We start from the raw sequence: 18931 nt of genomic DNA, 5'->3' as shown, positions 1-18931 counted from the left end.
TCTGCTTGGACTGACAGAAAAAGTTGGTGGTAGGGTGTCTGTTGATGTACCATAGGTCTGAGTACACTATTTTGAGGCGTTTCTTTCCCATGATGTATCTTCATGCCATTGCTGGATGCCCGCTGCGGGGCCTGGCGTGCAGGAGGCCCTGCATTCACCTCTGGAGGGAAAATTTGGGAGGGTGGTGTGAGGCCTTTGCCCTCTTCCCCGGATGGGGGGAGAAGGGACACTCGGATCTGTCCCCCACTCCTCCCAAGCAAGATGTGTTTACCTGGACACAACATCAGCTGGGAAGTCCCAGCCCTGGGTAGGAATTTCAGGTCTGTAACTTACTGTGTGAACTTGGACACATTTCCTAACTACTCTCTGTGCCTCAGTTTCCTTATGCTTCAGAGCCCACCTCACATGGTGGCTGTGACGATTCAATAGGAAGAAAAATAAAGCCCCCGCCAGGGCAGGATTCCTGATAGCCCTTGATCGAGTTTCCGGCTTCCCCAGAGCTCTCGGGATGCGCATCCGGAAAGAGCCGGCAGGTGGCGGAGTCGACCAGGGTTTGGGTAGCTACTGCAGGCACCGCGGGTCTGGAGTTGGGCATCATACCCGTGACCTTGACACCACGGAGCTGAGCTGGCTGGGTTGGCATGTGGCAGCTGGAAGGGAGGCCCCGGAAGTCCCAGGAAGCACCCTGAGAGGAGCCGGGAGTGCTGGCTGGGAGCCCTGGGCCTGTTTCCCTGCCCTTGGGGGAAGGGAGAAGTGGGGACAGGGGAGGAAGAGGAATTCCAAGGCCCACCTCCTCTGGGGAAGGCCGTGTACCCAAGAGCAGAGGGCAAGGACACCCTCGATAGGAGCAGTGGTGGCACCAGGACAGGTGGACAACAATCTGAGACGCTCATTTACACACGGACTCATTCATTCATTCACCCATCACCCGTCCCTTTGCCCATTCAGTAAATTCACATTGGGTGCTTAGGTGCTTTGTTCCAAATTTTGTGGAGTTACAGTTCGCATACAATAAAGTGTTAAATATACATTTCAATGAGTTTTTGGAAATTTATATAGCATTTGACCACCACCACAATACAGATATATAATGTTTCTGTCACCCCAGAACGTTTGTTTTTGCTCCAATCCAAGTCGATCTCCCTTCTGCCCTCATTGGGTATATCATAACTCTTGGCACACTATTTTGATACGTGTCTTTCTCATCTTTTTTTTTTTTTTTTTTTTTTTTTTTTGAGACAGGGTCTTGCTCTGTTGCCCAGGCTGGAGGGCAGTGGCGCCATCACGGCTCACTGCAGCCTCGACCTCCTAGGCTCAAACGATCCTCCTGCCTCAGCCTTCTGTGTTGCTGGAACTACAGATGTGCATCACCACAGCCGGCTAATTTTTTTATATTATTTTTTGTAGAGACAGGGTCTCACTTTGTTGCCCAGGCTGGTCTGGAACTCCTGGGCTCAAGTGATCCTTCTGCCTTGGCCTCCCAAAGGGCTGGGATTACAGGCGTGAGCCACCGTCGTCGGCCGTCATCTCTGTTTACATCATCACCGACCTACCACAGTACCCAGAATACAGCAGGCACTGCATGACGCCGAGAGGATGGTTTGAGAAGTGAATGAATAGATGAATACATGAGTCAGAAATTGACAACAGTTACATATAGGGAGCCTCTGTGCTGGGCACCGGGCTAGGCCCTTCCTATGCACTCTCATTTAATCCTTGCTGGTATCCTTCCAATTCACAGATGAGGCTATTAGATTCAGAGAGGTTCAGCAGCTTTTGCCCAGAGCCTGGGTTCAAACGCAGACAGTCTAACTCCAGAGCCCTCCCGCTTTAACTGCTGCTTTTAACACGTTCAGGATGGACGCGTGGAAGATCGCGTGCACGCAGTGCAGCGGGCTCCTCTCTTTCTCTGCCCTGGACCAGGTTTCTCTCTCGCTCAGTCCCGCCAGTTTGGACCGTTCTCGGGAGCAGCAGAAATCAATGTGCGGAGGCTGCCCTCTGGTGGCACAAACGAGTACAGCCTTATATGTGCCCTCTGGCGCCCCCAGGTGGGAGCTGGGAGGTTGTTGAGAAAAGAGCAAGCTGCAGCCCACAGGGGGGCAGCCTCAGCCCCCGGCACCTGGAGACCCCCTGCTCTGGCCACTGCCTGGTGCCCCCCGAGGTGCCAGCTGAGGCTGCCCCCGAAGAATGCCAGCTGCCGGAGCCTGCCGCCTCCCACTCCCTCCACCAGCCTCACACACTCCAATCCCGGTCCAGTCGGCTGCTTCCATTCCCTGAAGAAGAGGCCCTAAAGTTAAAACAGCTGTTAATTTATAAACCAATTTTTCCGTGACTGCTTAATAAATCGCCAGCAGCTGCTCTGCCCCGTCCTCCTGCCCAGGCACCCGGCCCCGGGGGCTACATGGAGAAGCTCAGAGCCGCCAGCCTGCCCCTCCTGCCTTCTTCCTCCAACCTCTCCAACTTGCCCCCATTCACCCAGAAACTGGGCATCTTGCGGGGCTGTGGGCGGGGGCGGGGGTGGGGTGTGGACCTTGATGAACCCAGCTTCTCTGGTCGTCAGTGGAGTGCTGAGATAGGGATGAGTTTTCTTTCCTAATGGGCTGCAGCCCAAGGGCCATCCCTCCGTAAGTCCCACAATCCCCACCTCCCACCGGACTTCCAGGTCCGGAAGGTGGGTGTCAAAGGTTTCTCTAGTTCTGGGGAAATGAGGGTGTCCAGATTCCCTGGGGAAGCCCCCCTGAGCCACCAGGAGGTAAGGGGATCCTGAGAGCACTGGAATCCCAGTGTTCTGTCTCAGGGTGGACCCCCTGACAGATGCTAACAGACTCCCTGACCCTGCTGTGCTCTCAGGGGTGGGCTGGGAAGAAGCAAGAGAGGCTGGGATAGCATCCTGTTCTGGAGCTCCTGGTGCCTGCTCACCCGTCCTGAAGCTCTAGTGAGGAGGGATCGGGGCCACCTGAACACTCACTTTGCCCAGCTTCTACTAACATATAAACAGCATCATGAAAATTCATGTGGGGCGGGGCCGTGTGAACTGCAGGCTTGAGGCCCGTTCTTTCTCTTTGCATCTGCAAGTTCCAAAGGCACCCAGGGTGAAAGGCCAGCTGCCACCATGATCCCTGACTGCTGGGCAAGGGGATCAATCTGGCTCAGCGTGTGCAGGGTGGTGAAGCACCCCAGCTCAGAAGTTCAAGTCCCAGTTCTACCACTTACTAGCTGTGTGACCTTGGCCAAGTCATTTAACCTCTCTTTCCTTCCTTGGTGTCTCCATTTATAAAATGGGGATAACAATAGAATTTTAAAAACTAAGCAAGTTGATGCTCATAAGCACACAGTTTTAAAATGTGATTTATTACAAAGTGATGCTTAGTATTATCTTCTCATCCCCCTGCTGGAGACCGAAGCGCCTGGAAAACCCAAATAGGAAAGCCAAATAGCAATTATTGTGGTAGGGGTGCCCAAGAGATTGCCAGGGGAAATGGGTGGGGGGCAGGTAGGAATGCAGGGACAATTTTTTTTTTTTTTTGAGACGGAGTCTTGCTCTTGTCCCCCAAACTGGAGTGCAGTGGCAGCGATCTTGGCTCACTGCAACCTTCGCCTCCCAGGTTCAAGCAATTCTCCTGACTCAGCTTTCCAAGTAGCTGAGATTACAGACGCCCGCCACCACACCCAGCTAATTTTGTAGTTTTAGTAGAGACAGGGTTTCACCATGTTGGCCAGGCTGGTCTCGAACTCCTGACCTCAAGTGATCGGCCTGCCTTGGCCTCCCAAAGTGCTAGGATTACAGGTGTGAGCCACTGCGCCCGGCCTATCAGGGACAAAATTTTTAAAACCCAGCCAGGATTCCTGAGTTATGTGGTCCTCATAAGGCTTTATCATTCTGGGCCCTTCTGTTCTCCCCAACCCCTCCACCCCCATCCCCATCCATCTCCCACTACACAGCCAAGGCCCTTTCTTGGCCTGCTTCTGGAAAGGGAAGAAAAGGCTCCATCCCACCACAGCCGCCGGAGCCCCCACCTTTCAAGAAGCAAGTTCTCCCCACCATCTAACCGAAAGCCCTTCCATTTCTCTAGTCAGCAGGGGCTGTCATGACGCCCTCTTGCTCTGCCAGGAGGCAGAGATCCCAGCAGGGACAGAGATGGGGAGGCATCAGAGGGCCTGGGGCACTCTGTTGGACTCTGCCCCTCGCACAGGCCCGGTGTGAGCCTGGCCTTGCTACATCTTCCCTGTGTGTTTCAGAACAGCTTAGTCAACCTCTCTGAGCCTTGTGTTCCACATGGAGATAATTCCAGAACCTACCTTCTGGGTTGTTGCAAGGGTTGGATGGGATACTGCCCATGCAGTTCTTAGCACAGGACATGGATCAGAGCAGGAGCTACAGAAATGGTGGTGGGGAGAGGCGGAGTGCTGGGAAGAACCCGGATGTCAGAGCTGGACTGTCTGGTTCAAACTCCACTCCACTCCTCACAGCTGGGTGACCTTGAGCAGGTTGCTTAAGCTTCGTGTGCCCCTGTTTCTCCATCCTTAAAACGGACACTTTAACAGAACTTGTGTCACTGGGGGGTCGTGAGGCACCTAGAGCTTGCTGAATAGTTCTCCCGCTAAATAAATGTTTGCTGAGTTAATAGTCTTGTTAGTTGCTGTCATTATCATCGGCCCCCACTAGAGCACTGACCCTCCTTAGACTGTGCCTCATCCAGGGGCTTGTTGCTGGCAAAAGGTTGGAGGCTGAGCAGAACCAGAATAGAGACCCTGGCATGGGGAATACCAGCTCAGGACAAGCCCACAGTCCCCACCTCCTTAAGGTGCCCACCTCTGGTATCCTCCTACACCCTGGCATGAGCACAACTGGTTCCGTCTGACTCCCCGGGTCAATGGCCCTGCAAAGCAGCCAGCCCCCTCCCTGTGCCCGGGTCCTGACTACCTCCTGGAAATAAAGCAGGGTCCCAAGGGCCCACTCAAGCCCAGGACTACTCTGCCAGGGTGCCAGCTGGTGCCCATGGGGGCAGGGCAGCGGTTTGATCATATGGAAGGGGAAAGCTGGAGGCACACCCAACCTTGTGGCCCCCATGAGATACAAGAAAAGGCGGGGGCCACCCAGAGCATCCTTCTAGCTTCCCTCCCCTTGGGAGAAGAGGGGTGGGAGCTAAGATTGGCCTGTCCTGTGCCTCAGTTTACTCAGCCATCCAGGAGATGGAGTCTTCATTCCTGTCTCCCAGGCTACCTGGGGTCCCAAAGCCTTGGCATTGGCCTCTCACATCTCCTAGACTTCTTTCCTTTATTAAAGAATCCTAGCTCAGCCTCCTGGTCCCCTCCCACGTTCTCTCCTTAGAAGCCACTTGGGAGGACACTGAGCCCCAGAGCGGGAGGCAGAAGCCACCGCACGCCGGAGACGGCCCCTGCAGAACGTGAGGCCCCATCTCCAAGCCCGTCCAGGGCGCCAGTCCCGCCGGGGTCACCGGCGATCCCCGCCGCTACCCCTTCCCGCCGCCACTGGCCCTTTAAGAGACTCTCCGCGCGCTGCCGTCCCGGATCAGCCAGAGAGACCATTAAAATTTTATGCAGAATGAAAATGGGCCAGGTCTCCAGCTTCCTCGCTCCCATCCAATGATTTATTGCTCGCAAATACCACAGAACTAATTAGTATAGTAATTAATTAATACGCATTTGCATATTTGCATGTGCAATTAGTGCAGTGGAGTGATTACTGGGAGAATGAGGGGCCCCGATTGTCAGATGTGAGGGGGAAGTGGCCTGGAAAAGAGTTAGTGGGAATGAACTTTGTAGGGAGCGCGATGGCGGGGAGGGAGGGGAGGCGAGCACGGGCGAGGCGGGGGGCACCCGGGCACCTCGCTGGGGCACAGGGCGGCCGCGCCCGGGAGCATGGGGCAGGACTCCCCTGCGGGCCCAGGACGCAGGTCGGGGGTCGCGACCCTGGCGCCCCCGCCCGGCCCAGCCAGCAGCCCCGCCCCGCCCGCGCCGCGTGGCACGGCTCCAAGCGCGCGCCTGATTGTTATGCATTGTGTTTCTTGTAGCGAGCGGAGCCGGGCGGAATGGGGCTGGCACAAGCTGTTTCCCTGCCACGCGGCGGTGGCACCTTAAAGGGGCAGCGTCCCCTTTCCGCCGCCGCGGCCGGCCCGCCCGGCCCCACCTCCGAGCCGGGGCGACCTGCGCCTCTAAGCCCTGCTCTGGGCGGGAGGGCGCCAGGGGAGGCCGCCCGGGAGGGCGCGCGGTCCCAGGGGGCGCTGGGCACGTGCCGAGGGAGCCCGGCAGGCAGGAAGTCAGGGCTGCGAGCCGGGATTGGGCGGCTGGGGCGCGCCGGGCGCCGTGCCAGGCGCGGGGCGGGGGTGGCGAGGGGAGAAGCGGGAGCAAGCCAGCAGAAGGACAAGGAGGAGAAGGAGCGAGTGGCGGGGGCCCATCGGGCGCCAGGTGCTTGCTCCTAGGACGCCGCTGCTCCTCCTCGCAAAGATTTTGTGAGGCAAGCCTCCTTATTCACATTTTACAGACGGGAGGGCAGACGGGGGCGGGGGCTCTAGGCAACTGGTGAGCAAGTTGTGAAGCTGGCGCTCCTAAAGCTGGATCGTCCATCCCCAAATGTTCAACGCGGTGCCAAGGGCCAGCGGAGGGAGCGCCATCAGGGGACATCAGGGAGGACTTCCTGGTGGAGGCAGCACCTCTCTGAGTCTGCCAGGGCTAGGAGGGCGTCTTCTGAAGAAGCTGAGGGAAATGGCATACAGGGTGGAAAAACTCCATGTTTAATGTGACTGCTCCCTCTCTGTGTTTAGAAGCAGCCTCCACCCACCTACCCACCCATGAGCAGAACTTGATAGATCCAGGCCAAGGCATAGCTCCTGTGACTTGGGGACCTGGCCAGAGGGCAAACCCTGGGCACAAGTCCTTCCCAGGGTACCCTCCTTTCCCTTTCCATTGTGGGGTCTGCTGGTCCTAGGGTGTGGAGAGGAGACCACAGCTGTTTCGGAGAAAGGGACACACTTCATAATAGTGAGTAAGAGCATGAACCCTGGAGTCAAGCCAAACTTGGTTTGAATCCCAGCTCTGCCACTTTCTAGCTATGTGACCCTGACACATCAGCCTTGACGGCAACCTCTCTGCGCTTCAGCATGCTGGTCTTTAAGTGGTGGTTGTAGGAATCCCTCCCACAGATGTCTTGTCAAGAATAAACTAAGATTCCTGTGAAGGCCAGTGCCTGGCACAGATAGCACTCACCATTGTCATTATTACATTATTAAGTATATTATCACACAGTGCTGAGGCTCTGGGAATGGGAGGACCCCAAAGTGGCAACAGGGTCCTGGTTTCCTGTCCACGCCCTGCCACTCACTTATTGTGTGACACCAGGCAGGTTGCTTCCCCTCTCTGTGGCTTCTACATCTGTAAAATGGGGAGTGGGTCCATGAGACCCTACCTCTCTAGACTATTCCCTTCCCTCCCTGTGGACGCCAATTAAAAAGCCAGGCAGGGCACGGAGGTGTGGGCCTGTAGTCCCAGCTACAGGGACTGGGAGGCTCGGGTGGGAAGATTGCTTGAAGCCAGGTATTTGAGTCCAGCCTGAGCGACATAGCAACACTCTTGTCTCTAAAAACAAAACAAAAAAAAATGACTGGGCATGGTGACTCACACCTGTAATCCCAGCACTTTGGTAGGCCAAAGTGGGTGGATTCCTTGAGGTCAGGAGTTCGAGACCTGCCTCACTGGGCATGGTGGCGTGCGCCTGTAGTCCTAGTTACTCAGGAGGCTGAGGCAGGAGAATTGCTTGAACCGGGAGACAGAGGTTGCAGTGAGCTGGGATCGCACCATTGCACTCCAGCCTGGGCGACAGAGCAAGACTCTGTCTCAAAAAAAGAAAAAAGGAAGGAAGGGAGGGAGGGAGGGAGGAAAGGAGAAAAGGAAGGAAGGAAGGAAGGAAGGAAGGAAGGAAGGAAGGAAGGAAGGAAGGAAGGAAAGAAGGAAGGAATCTCCACCCTTTATGCCAGGCAGTCCTTCCCAGGTTTACTCCTGGGGCTGACTCAAGAGATCTCAGGTTAAATTGTGACCTCCTAGCCTGGCCATGTCCTGCACATACACCATACATTCTGCCCCAGTGACCCTTTGGGGCTGTCCTCCTGAGCACCAGCACCACCACTAAGGTGTGGGTCATCCATGCCTACTGTCAGGCCCATATGTCCCCTGCACCCATGGGCTCAAGGGACGTTTCAGAGAATAGTCCAGCGCCAAGCCCCTAAAATTCTCCAGCCCAGATCCCTGGCTCTGATTTCCAGGGGCAGAAACTGGGAAATACCCAGGTCACAGTGAAGATCACAACAGTGCCCACCCTAAGGAAAGAGAGCCCAGGATGCAGCCTGGTCCTGTGCTCTCCCCACTGCCCTGTGCTGCAGCATCAGGAAGGAGTTCCCCATCCGCCATCCACCAGCACTTGGCCACCCAAGAGCGCACTTCCTAACCTGCCATCCTTTTGTTCCTCCCATCAGTGCTGAACTGCAGGTGACCAGGTGAACCGTGGCACTAGTCCCATTTTACAGATGAGGAAGCAGGGGGTTACATGATCTGACCAAGGTCACGGCTGCTAACTCTGGTCCAGTTGCCACCTTGAGCTCCCTGTTCATCTGCCTTCCTGTGTGGACTCTGGGAGTGAGTTTGGGAAGGGCTGGAGCAAGACATATCAACTTCTCCATGGAAAACTCACAAGAGAAGCAGAACAAAGATATGGTGATGAAGAGAGCTGCAGGAATGAAATAAAAAAAAATAACACTGGGCCAGGTGCAGGGCTCACGCCTGTAATCCCAACACTTTGGGAGGCCAAGGTGGGCAGATCTCTTGAGGTCAGGAGTTCGAGACCAGCCTGGTCAACATGATGAAACCCCATCTCTACTAAAAATACAAAAGTGAGACCGGGCGCAGTGGCTTATGCCTGTAATCCCAGTTACTCAGGAGGCTGAGGTGGGAAGATTGCTTGAGCCCAGGAAGTGGAGGCTGCAGTGAGCTGAGATTGTGCCACTGTACTCCAGCCTAGGTGACAGAACGAGACCCTGTCTCAAAAATAAATAAATAAATAAATATAAAAGAAAAAATAAAGGAAAAAAAATAACGCTGATCAGAGGCTTGAGGCAAAATCAGCCACCTCTGGACAGAGCTGTTAGCTCATCTGAAGCTTATTAGCACGCCCATTTTACAAAGGGGAAAACTGACATTCCATGTCAGTTCTGGTATTGGTGGGGAAGCTGAAGAGAAAAGAGGGAAGATTTCGAGGAGGGACTTCCTGTGGGTAGAGGTCCTGTGCTGGCTGCAGCCTTACATTTTGGGGGCAGAAGAACCAACACCACCCTCCAACAGGGGCAGGACAGATCTTGGTGCCACAGCTATATATTGAGGATTCTGTGTGCCAGGCCCTGGGTCCACTTCCTGCCTTCATGAAATGTGCTGCCCAGAGTGGCTTCCTGGAGGAGGTGATGCTTAGGCTTAAGGCGTGAGGAAGCTGGACTGGACACCTCAGGAAGAGAGAACAGCCTGAACAAAGGTTCCTAGGCATGAGGCTTATGAAATCAGAAATAGTTGGAGCTGCTGAGGGCACAGATAAAAGCAGCAGCTAAATCAGGGGTGTCCCTAAAGAGCATGGCCTCATCTTAGGGGCACTGGGGAGCCATGGAAGGTGCCAGAATAGGCAAATACCATGTTTGGATTTGCATTTTGGATAGGATGTGCAGGGTGGGTAGCCTTGGTCCAGTGAGGGAAGCCAGAGAAGCAAGGGCCCTTAAGAAGTCACGGCCAACTTCCCGGAAGAGGAGGGACTGGGTCAGGCCCATAAGACAGAAGGGTTCTGAGATACTGGGAGCAGCATCAACAGAGATGCAGCAGCGGGAGCGGGACGCAGCTGTGTCCCTGGACCTCATCTCGCCTCAGAGTGCCCCACGCAGAGCAAGAGTCGGGTGGGGTAAGAAGGAGGGGGCTCTGAGCCTGCTGAAAGGTGAAGGTGTGGAGAACAAGCAGGAAATCCACAGCAGGCCCTGTGGCCTCAGCATCAGGGCCTGGTACCAGGAAGCAAGTCTGGCAGTCCCAGGCTCAGCCTCCTTGCCCTTCTTTGGGGGAAATCTGTGGCCTCCCCCATCCCAAGTCCACCTCTCCAGACTGCAATTTGTGCAAAAGGCAAGGGAAGGGGCTGAGGACTCTGGGCTTGACCGGGACCCTCAGCTTTTCTGCTTTACGAGGGTCTCAGGAGAAAGGTCCCAGGACCCAAACTCTCTGACCCAGATGGGCATTAATGCAACAAGCATGTATTAAGCACGAACTCAGTGAGAGCTGTGTGTGTGGCACCAGGCAGGTTGAATCAGCCCCAGGCGTGAACCTGGGAAGGACTGCCTGGCATAAAGGGTGAAGACTCTTTCCTGGGCATTTTTATTTATTTTAGAGATGGGAGTCTCACTATGTTGCCCAGTATGAAGCCTGAGACTAAAGAGATACAGAACAAGTCATCACCAGGGTCCAGGCAAGGAGACAGATGGGTAAATGGATCCTTCTAACAAAGGGTGGTAAGCTACCCTGCCCGGGGAGGTCAGGGAAGGCTTCCAGGAGGAGGTGTCCAGGAAGCATCTTAGTGAGAAATGAGAATGCATTTGACCAAAGGGAAACTCAGGGACCAGTGCCCATGAGGGAAAGAGCTCTTCTCAGAAAAACAGGGCTTAGAGGCCAGAAGTCAAAGGTTACTGGAGCAAAGGTCATGCCACCTTTAGAGCAAGGAAACAATCCAGAGGGGGGTGGCTTTGGTGCAGGACTGGTGGGTCTCCTCAATCCATCCTTTGTCCCTGATTGGGGGTGCGACAGGGGGACAAGGATGCAACAGAGGTCTGACCTCTGTCTGTCAGCCTTAGGCCGGTCCCACCCATCTCTGGGTGGGGTCTAGGCCCACACCCAAAAGGAGCAGGCAGAGGAAGTTGAAGAGAATCTTGGTGGTGAGTGGAGGTCAGGGCAGGAGGTCAGCACGGAGGAGGGGGCTACACCTCACTGGCCCTGCCCTCCCCTCCCCCATGGCACCACAAGGCACGCAGCCGCATATCACCCGTGCCAGCCCTCACCTCCCGGCAACGTCGCCGCATTCTCAGCCACGCCATCTGGCGTGCCCGCCGCTCCCCGGCATACTGCGGCGGGCGGGGAGGAGGGGGCAGTGGGGCAGGTGCCCACCCCAGAGCCAGGAAGAAGCTGCAGGTTCCCCTCCCCCAGCATCCTTTGGACTTGATGTGGGGCAGGGGCTGGGGAGGGAGGTGGCAGGTGCTCTGATGCTTCAGGAGGAATCTTCGAGCATCTTGAACTGCTGGAACACTGCTGGGCAATGCCAGCCCGTCCCCTCCCTCTCCCCTTCCCCCCACAGCACGGCTAATGGCAGGAACACAGGCCCCTCAATGATCTCCAAATTCCTGCCCTTCCCCTCAAATCTGAGGAGGGGAGTGAGAAGACAGGCAGCCCCCTCCCTTCCCGCGCTCCCAAGCTCGCTGGATTCTCACCTGCTGGCCCCACTCAACCCAGAGAGGCCCCAGGAGGTAGATAAATGTGTGGCTGAGGCCAGGGGCTGGACACCTGGGTTTGATCCACCTGCCGCCGCCCTCCCTGCCTGGAGCTTTGGTGGGAAATCAAGTGTCCTTCAGCACATTTGCCCCCACCAATCTCATTTGGGGGGTGGTGACCACCAATCTTATTCGGGGGGTGGTGACTGGCTAGCTGTCCTTCCGGGTGTCAGAATGGAGTGGAGCAGTTAAAGATTTACGTATGCATTTTGGTGGAGCAGGGGGGATAACAAGAGCAGTTTCTAGAACACTCTTCCTGTGCCCTGAGCAAGAGTCCCCCAGACTCCTCAGGGATGACCTCCCACCTCCCTGACACACACACTCTGCCCCCCTCACCCCTGCCCCCAGGACCTGAGCCTGTACAAAATGGCCGCTACCCCTCTGAGGCAGCCATTTTAGGTGCCCAGACTGTGGCCTCCCTTGGGATGGGGCTATGTCTCCATGGGAACCTCAGGCCCCCCAGCTCCCAGCTCCTTCCAAGAGGAGTGGGCAGCAGCAATGGGGGCCTTCCAGGCCTGGCTGAGGTGCCCATCACTCCCTTTTTTCTCTCAGAGACCTGGAGGGGACCAGGCCCCTCACCAACTCCCTTCCCCCAATGCCAGGGGGAGGAACAGATGGCATCTCTGGGTGTCCTTCTCCTTCCGTCTCCTTCCTTCCATTTCTGGCTCTTTCTGTCTCTCCGTCACTGCATCTCTGCATCTCTGGTGCACAGAGAGACACGCGTATGTCCCCGCGTGTTCATGCTTGCTCGTGTGTATGTGAACACACGTGTTGTGCCTCTTTCAAGCCCATGTCTGAAGCAGGCCCATCCCACACCTCCCTCTGTTCCAATTTTCCCCTGGTTTTTATTGTATCTTCTAAAAAAAAGTTGAAATGTGTCGAGTGAGAAAAACTTGTTCCATTTTTCTGAAGGAAGAAAAGACAGAGGCAGGAGACAGAACGAAAGGGATGAAGTCCTCAGGTGCACAGCCCCAACCTCAGGCCTCCTTCTCCGGGTGACTGAGGGGAGCTTCTCAGACCCAGAGAGTTGAGGTCATTCCTGACAGGTGCCTGGAAGGGTGGCAGGAACCCCCCACCCGAGGGCTCCCCTATCCTGACCAAGTTTTTGCCTCCTGCCTGGAGGGGCCTGTGAGACCCCTGGTGGGTTTAACCCAGCCCTCAGTGTCCAAGGGAGAAGGCAAGAAGGCACAACTTTCTCCCCCAAGGAAGCATTTGTTCACTTATTCATCCATTCACTTGCCCATCAATTCAACAAAAATTCAGTTTCTATATAAAGCAAGCATTCTGAATGTGTGTGGGGAGGGGTATGGGCAAAAAAATTAACATTGTAAGCATAATATTGTAAAGGTGTTTTAATTAAGAGTTGGCATTTATTGGAGGCTCATTCATGGCATGGATTATCCCATTTAGTATTAACAACAGCCCTATGAGGGTGTAGCATAATTTGTCCCATTTTACAGATGAGGAAATCAAGACCAAGACATGTTATATAACTTGCTCAAAGCATTCAGCATTTTTTTTAAATTTTTTTTTATTTTTTGAGACAAGGTCTAGCTCTATCACCCAGGCTGGAGTGCAGTGGCGTGATCACAGCTTTCTTCAGCCTCTGCCTCCTGGTCTCAAGCGATCCTCTCACCTCCGCCTCCGGAGTAGCTGGGACTACAGGCATGCACCGCCATGCCTGGCTAATTTTTGTATTTTAGGCAGAGGCAGAGTTTCACTATGTTGCACAGGCTGGTCTCGAACTCATGAGCTGAAGGGATCTGCTGGCCTTAGCGTCCCAAACTGTTGGTATTACGGTGTGAGCCACTGTGCTGGGCCCAGCATTTTTTTTAAGTTGGTAATGGGGTTGGCCAGGAATCAGAAGCCCAGAGCATGGGCATGTAATCGAAATACCACAGAGCCGGGAGACTCCAGGAAAAAGGCTGCTAGTCAGAATTGAGGACCCTGCCTCAGTAAAGGGATTGCAAAGCCTTCGAGGCTGTGCCCAGACTTGGTGGGGGCTGGCCAGCACTCCTGAGTCTCTGGCCTACCCGAGGCCTATCCTTTGGCCTCTTTCTCTGCCATGCCCAGAATCCCCCCACCCCAACTATCTGCCATAGATGAGATTCCCCTTGCAGACCCAGGCTCCGTGAATGAAGGGAACCATGGTAGGCTTATTTTTAGAGACCACTAAGGCAGATTGTGGGCTTATAAGTGGAGCACTGGCCTGTGGGTCAAGTGCCTGAGTTCTAGGCCCAGTTCTGTGTTTCCCGTCTGTGTTCCTAGGCAGGTCAGTTTCCCTCCATGGGCCTCTGTAAGAGGAGGAGTTGGAGAGGTACATTCTCAGGCTACTTCCAACTCCTGGCCAAGTGACTCAGGCAGCACCAAGAGTCTCAGGCAGCACTGGCACCCCTATCTCCAAGGCCTCCTGATGTGTGTCTCTATTTAGAACTTAATCCAGCCTACCCAACATCAGATCAGTGTCTTACCAAGGTCCCTGGGGAGCCTCTAGAGGGAGAGAGCCTGCCCACCCAGACTGAGGATAAAGGCCTCCCCATGCTCATTTTTGTACCACCTCAGTGCTTGGCACATGGTGGACATCAACATGTGTGTGCTGAAAGTATAATTGAAGTTGTGTGCATATGTCAACCAGAGTGTCTGGAGGGGCATGAAATGTAGGTCTAAAACACACAAATGCCCGAAATGGGGTGTGGACAAGGGTCTGTCTACACCAGGCTGTGATCCTGCTCACATACATGTGTCTATCTGAGTAGCGGTGTGTTCTCTATTTTTTCCACACCACAGGGTGAGGAACAGGTATGTGTGTGCATGTGTATGCATGCATATGTGTGTGTATGTGTGTGTGCATGACAGTGTGTGTGTGTGTGTGTGTGTGTGTGTGTGTGTGTATCCAAAGCCACCTCTTCAACCTGTGCCATTTGTATCTGCGTGTGGCCCAGTGAGAGGGTTGAAAGGTGAGCCACAAGATAAAACAGCAATTTCTACCTTCCTTATCAAGACACCTGTCTGACCTACCTCCCCTTGGCCACTCTTGGGATTACTGGGGTTGGCTTGAGTATTTTCAGATTTTTCACAAGCGGAAGAGAATGCTTGAGTCTCATCCAGGAACTTAGGCAGTTCTCAGCACTGCCTGTTCCTCCTCCCTCAAATAACCAAGTCTGAAGGCCAAGAGAGAAAGCCGCTGGTGGACTGGTCACCTGTCTGACAGTGGGAGGAGGAGAGTGAGAGGTTTCTAGGTTAGGAATCCAGACTTAGACCCTCCCCTCCACCCCCAGATGGGTGGTGCACAGGCTCATCTCACAGCCCCTCCCCACCTCCACCCTAACATGGATACGCCTCCAACAACCAAAGAAAGATCTCCCATCGGCTGACTCCACAGATACACACATGTCCCCACAGACACACACACGCCCATGCAGAGGCACAGACATCCAGGCACATCTTTCCCTTTCTCTGGCTTTCCCTTGGTTTGAATTTCGTTTAGCCACATATGTTGTGTGTGCGTGAGGGCGGGTGGGGGAGGGGCAGACAGGGATGAGGGATGGCATGGTGCCAATATCTACCTATGGGGCTCGGGCCAGGGATGCCCCTTACAGCCATCCTGGGAGGGGGCCTCAGCTGTCCCTTTGTGGCCAAGGGGACCCTCCTGGGGAGTGGGGGCAAGCACAGAGGTCCCCTCTCCCCAGCCCAGGGTCTGGTTCCTGACCCACCTTGGGGGCCTGCAGGGGAGGAAATGGACAGAGCGAGACCCTGAGGGAGGATAGAATTGGCTACCACGAGTCCCCAGTGTCCAGCCTTGCCACCCCATTGTTCCCATGCGGGGGACTCTATATCCAGGGGGGCAACTCCTCCCACCTTCCTCTCAATCCCTGCTTTCCTTGCGTTGGGCGGGGAGGGGAGGGCAGCAGAAATATTTATTTATTTCCTTTATTTATTTAATTTTTTTTTTTTTTGGAGTGGAGAGTGACAGATGGCGGCGGGTCCCGGGGGAGCCGGCTCTCCCCCAGTGCAGACGCATGCCAATCACCGTCTCTCATGTGATAGCTGCTGCCCGTGACGTGCCAAGCCCATATGGCCTGGCATAGAGGCTGGTACCCCGCCTGGTAGAGATGCCACACTCGCTCCGCGGTTCGCATGGCGCTCTGAAGACGCCGGCGCCCGCCGCCTTGAGGAGCCGCTGCCCCCGCTCCCTGAAGATGGGGGAACAATGAAATAAGCGAGAAGATCCCGCTTCTCCCCCCTCTCTCTCTTGCCCCCTCCCCCCCTCCCCTCCCCTCTCCCCTTGACTCCTCTCCGAGGTAAGTTGTCCGAAAGGGAGCTAGATCTGACCCGCCGGTTGGGAGGAGGGGCGGCAGCTTCGGCCGAAAGGAGGTTCCTCAAATACCTCCTTCCTGGGATGATGCCCCCTTCATTGGGTGGGCATCGGAGGCGCCCCAGATTCTCTCTCCCTTAGGGGCTGCAGCCCAGGGGGCTGCAGAGGAGGTGTCTCTGCCTGCGATGGGCTCGGTGGGGTGAGGGGGAGGCAGGATCACGGAGGGGGAGATGAGAAGAGGCCGAGACGGAGGACCCCTCCATGGTTGTCCCAAAAAACCTGCGACCTTTCCCCACCACCAAAAAAAAGGGAAGCAAACAAACAAATTTGGATTTTTCCCCATCAATCCCCAAATACAACGAGATCTGAAGAGCCGTGTGGGAGGGAGGCAGCTTGAAGGGGGAAGGGGGTCCCTGACCGTAGGGGGGACGGACTGGGCTCGTTTCTCTCAGTCTCCTCCCCATGCCCTGATGCTTCAGTCCTCACCGCCCAGAGCCGGCTCCAGGAGCTGGGGACGCATCGGCTACAGGAGACGATCCTCGCGCCTCTGGAATTGGGGGTGCGGGGGTGGGGGCCAAGCAAGGGGCGGCGCGCAGCCAAGTTGCAAATTGGATTAGGGAGCGTGGGGGTGAGAGCCACGGGAGGGATAAGGGAGCTGGGCCGAGGGGCCCGGGCCGCGAGAGCGCTGAGCGGGGCAGCTGTCCCCACCGGCGGCCGACCAGCCTCTCTCCACTGCCAGGAGAGAACAGGCTTTCAGGGCGAGTGCGCCGCCTCCCCTGGCAAAGATATCTGGTCCCTAAAACCCCCACCCGGTCTCCGCCCTGACCCTGAGAAGAAGCAGGCGCGGGGAGCAGCCCCCGATTCAAGCGAGGGGTGGAGCCGGGGCCCAGAGCCGGGGAGAGGGCCTGGGCCGAGATCCCAGGCCGGCAGCCGGGTAGGGCTGGGCCGGCTCTGGGCGGGGCAGGCGGCGGAGGTGGGCATCCAGGGTAGCCTAGGCAGAAGCCTGCACGAGACTCGGGGGTGGAGGCGGGTTGTGGGGGACGTCGTGACCCCAGCGTGCCCCTCACTTTGTGCTGTCTCTCTCCCCTTCCCGCCCACGGGACGCCCTCAGGCACCATGCTGACCCGCCTGTTCAGCGAGCCCGGCCTTCTCTCGGACGTGCCCAAGTTCGCCAGCTGGGGCGACGGCGAAGACGACGAGCCGAGGAGCGACAAGGGCGACGCGCCGCCACCGCCACCGCCTGCGCCCGGGCCGGGGGCTCCGGGGCCAGCCCGGGCAGCCAAGCCAGTTCCTCTCCGTGGAGAAGAGGGGCCGGAGGCCACGTTGGCCGAGGTCAAGGAGGAAGGCGAGCTGGGGGGCGAGGAGGAGGAGGAAGAGGAGGAGGAAGAAGGACTGGACGAGGCGGAGGGCGAGCGGCCCAAGAAGCGCGGCCCCAAGAAGCGCAAGATGACCAAGGCGCGCTTGGAGCGCTCCAAGCTTCGGCGACAGAAGGCGAACGCGCGGGAGCGCAACCGCATGCACGACCTGAACGCAGCCCTGGACAACCTGCGCAAGGTGGTGCCCTGCTACTCCAAGACGCAGAAGTTGTCCAAGATCGAGACGCTGCGCCTAGCCAAGAACTACATCTGGGCGCTCTCGGAGATCCTGCGCTCCGGCAAGCGGCCAGACCTGGTGTCCTACGTGCAGACTCTGTGCAAGGGTCTGTCGCAGCCCACCACCAATCTGGTGGCCGGCTGTCTGCAGCTCAACTCGCGCAACTTCCTCACGGAGCAAGGCGCCGACGGTGCCGGCCGCTTCCACGGCTCGGGCGGCCCGTTCGCCATGCACCCCTACCCGTACCCGTGCTCGCGCCTAGCGGGCGCACAGTGCCAGGCGGCCGGCGGCCTGGGCGGCGGCGCGGCGCACGCCCTGCGGACCCACGGCTACTGCGCCGCCTACGAGACGCTGTATGCTGCGGCAGGCGGTGGCGGCGCGAGCCCGGACTACAACAGCTCCGAGTACGAGGGCCCGCTCAGCCCCCCGCTCTGTCTCAATGGCAACTTCTCGCTCAAGCAGGACTCCTCGCCCGACCACGAGAAAAGCTACCACTACTCTATGCACTACTCGGCGCTGCCCGGCTCGCGGCCCACGGGCCACGGGCTAGTCTTCGGCTCGTCGGCTGTGCGCGGGGGCGTCCACTCGGAGAATCTCTTGTCTTACGATATGCACCTTCACCATGACCGGGGCCCCATGTACGAGGAGCTCAATGCGTTTTTTCATAACTGAGACTTCGCGCCGGCTCCCTTCTTTTTCTTTTGCCTTTGCCCGCCCCCCTATCCCCAGCCCCCAGAGCGCAGGGACACCCCCACCGACCCCAGCGCCGGGCGCGGGGAGCGGGCCACCGGTCCTGCCGCTCTCCTGGGGCAGCGCAGTCCTGTTACCTGTGGGTGGCCCGTCCCAGGGGCCTCGCTTCCCCCAGGGGACTCGCCTTCTCTCTCCCCAAGGGGTTCCCTCCTCCTCTCTCCCAAGGAGTGCTTCTCCAGGGACCAGTCTCCGGGCGCTCCCTGGAGACACCCCTCCCCCATTCCCAATATCTTCGCTGAGGTTTCCTCCTCCCCCTCCTCCCTGCAGGCCCAAGGCGTTGGTAAGGGGGCAGCTGAGCAATGGAACGCGTTTTACCCTCTCATTATTATTTTAAAAACAGACACCCAGCTGCCGAGGCAGAAAGGAGCCAGGCGCTCCCTCTTTCTTGAAGAGGGTAGAAGTCAGGGTGCCGGAGCCCGGGCCTGGAACGGCCTCACCCACAACCTCCAGTCTCCGCGTTTTGCGATTTTAATTTTGGCGGGAGGGGAAAGCGGATTGAGAGGAGAGAGAGGCCAAGAAAATTTGTAACTAGAATCCGTTTTTCCCTTTTCCTTTTTTTAAACAAACAAACATACAAAAAAAAAAAAAAAAAAAAAACCACTACTACCAATAATCAAAGACACAAATATCTATGCGGGGAAAAAAGAGAAAAGAAGTTTTAAAAACAAAAAAAGAGAAAAAAAAAAAAAAAAAAAAAAAA

The 18931-nt window shown here is 56.4% G+C and overlaps 1 protein-coding gene across 1 annotated transcript; it reads left to right on the top strand.

The window, feature by feature from the left end:
• Nucleotides 1-15681: 15681 nt before the first annotated feature.
• Nucleotides 15682-18822, top strand: NEUROD2 (neuronal differentiation 2). Its single transcript, XM_023204265.1, has 2 exons — nucleotides 15682-15874; nucleotides 17000-18822. Exon 2 carries the CDS (start codon nucleotides 17005-17007, stop codon nucleotides 18151-18153), a length of 1149 nt encoding a protein of 382 aa, XP_023060033.1. The 5' UTR covers nucleotides 15682-15874; nucleotides 17000-17004; the 3' UTR covers nucleotides 18154-18822.
• The last annotated feature ends 109 nt before the right edge of the window (nucleotides 18823-18931 follow it).

Source organism: Piliocolobus tephrosceles, chromosome 16 (assembly GCF_002776525.5).
Source record: "Piliocolobus tephrosceles isolate RC106 chromosome 16, ASM277652v3, whole genome shotgun sequence".
Classification (NCBI taxonomy): domain Eukaryota; kingdom Metazoa; phylum Chordata; class Mammalia; order Primates; family Cercopithecidae; genus Piliocolobus; species Piliocolobus tephrosceles.
The sequence above is the reverse complement of the archived record's forward strand: the minus strand, read 5'-3'. Positions and strand labels throughout refer to the sequence as shown.

What these genes read in the sequence shown, in the direction of transcription:
- NEUROD2 (XM_023204265.1), top strand. Translation starts at nt 17,005, where the DNA reads ATGCTGACCCGCCTGTTCAGCGAGCCCGGCCTTCTCTCGGACGTGCCC.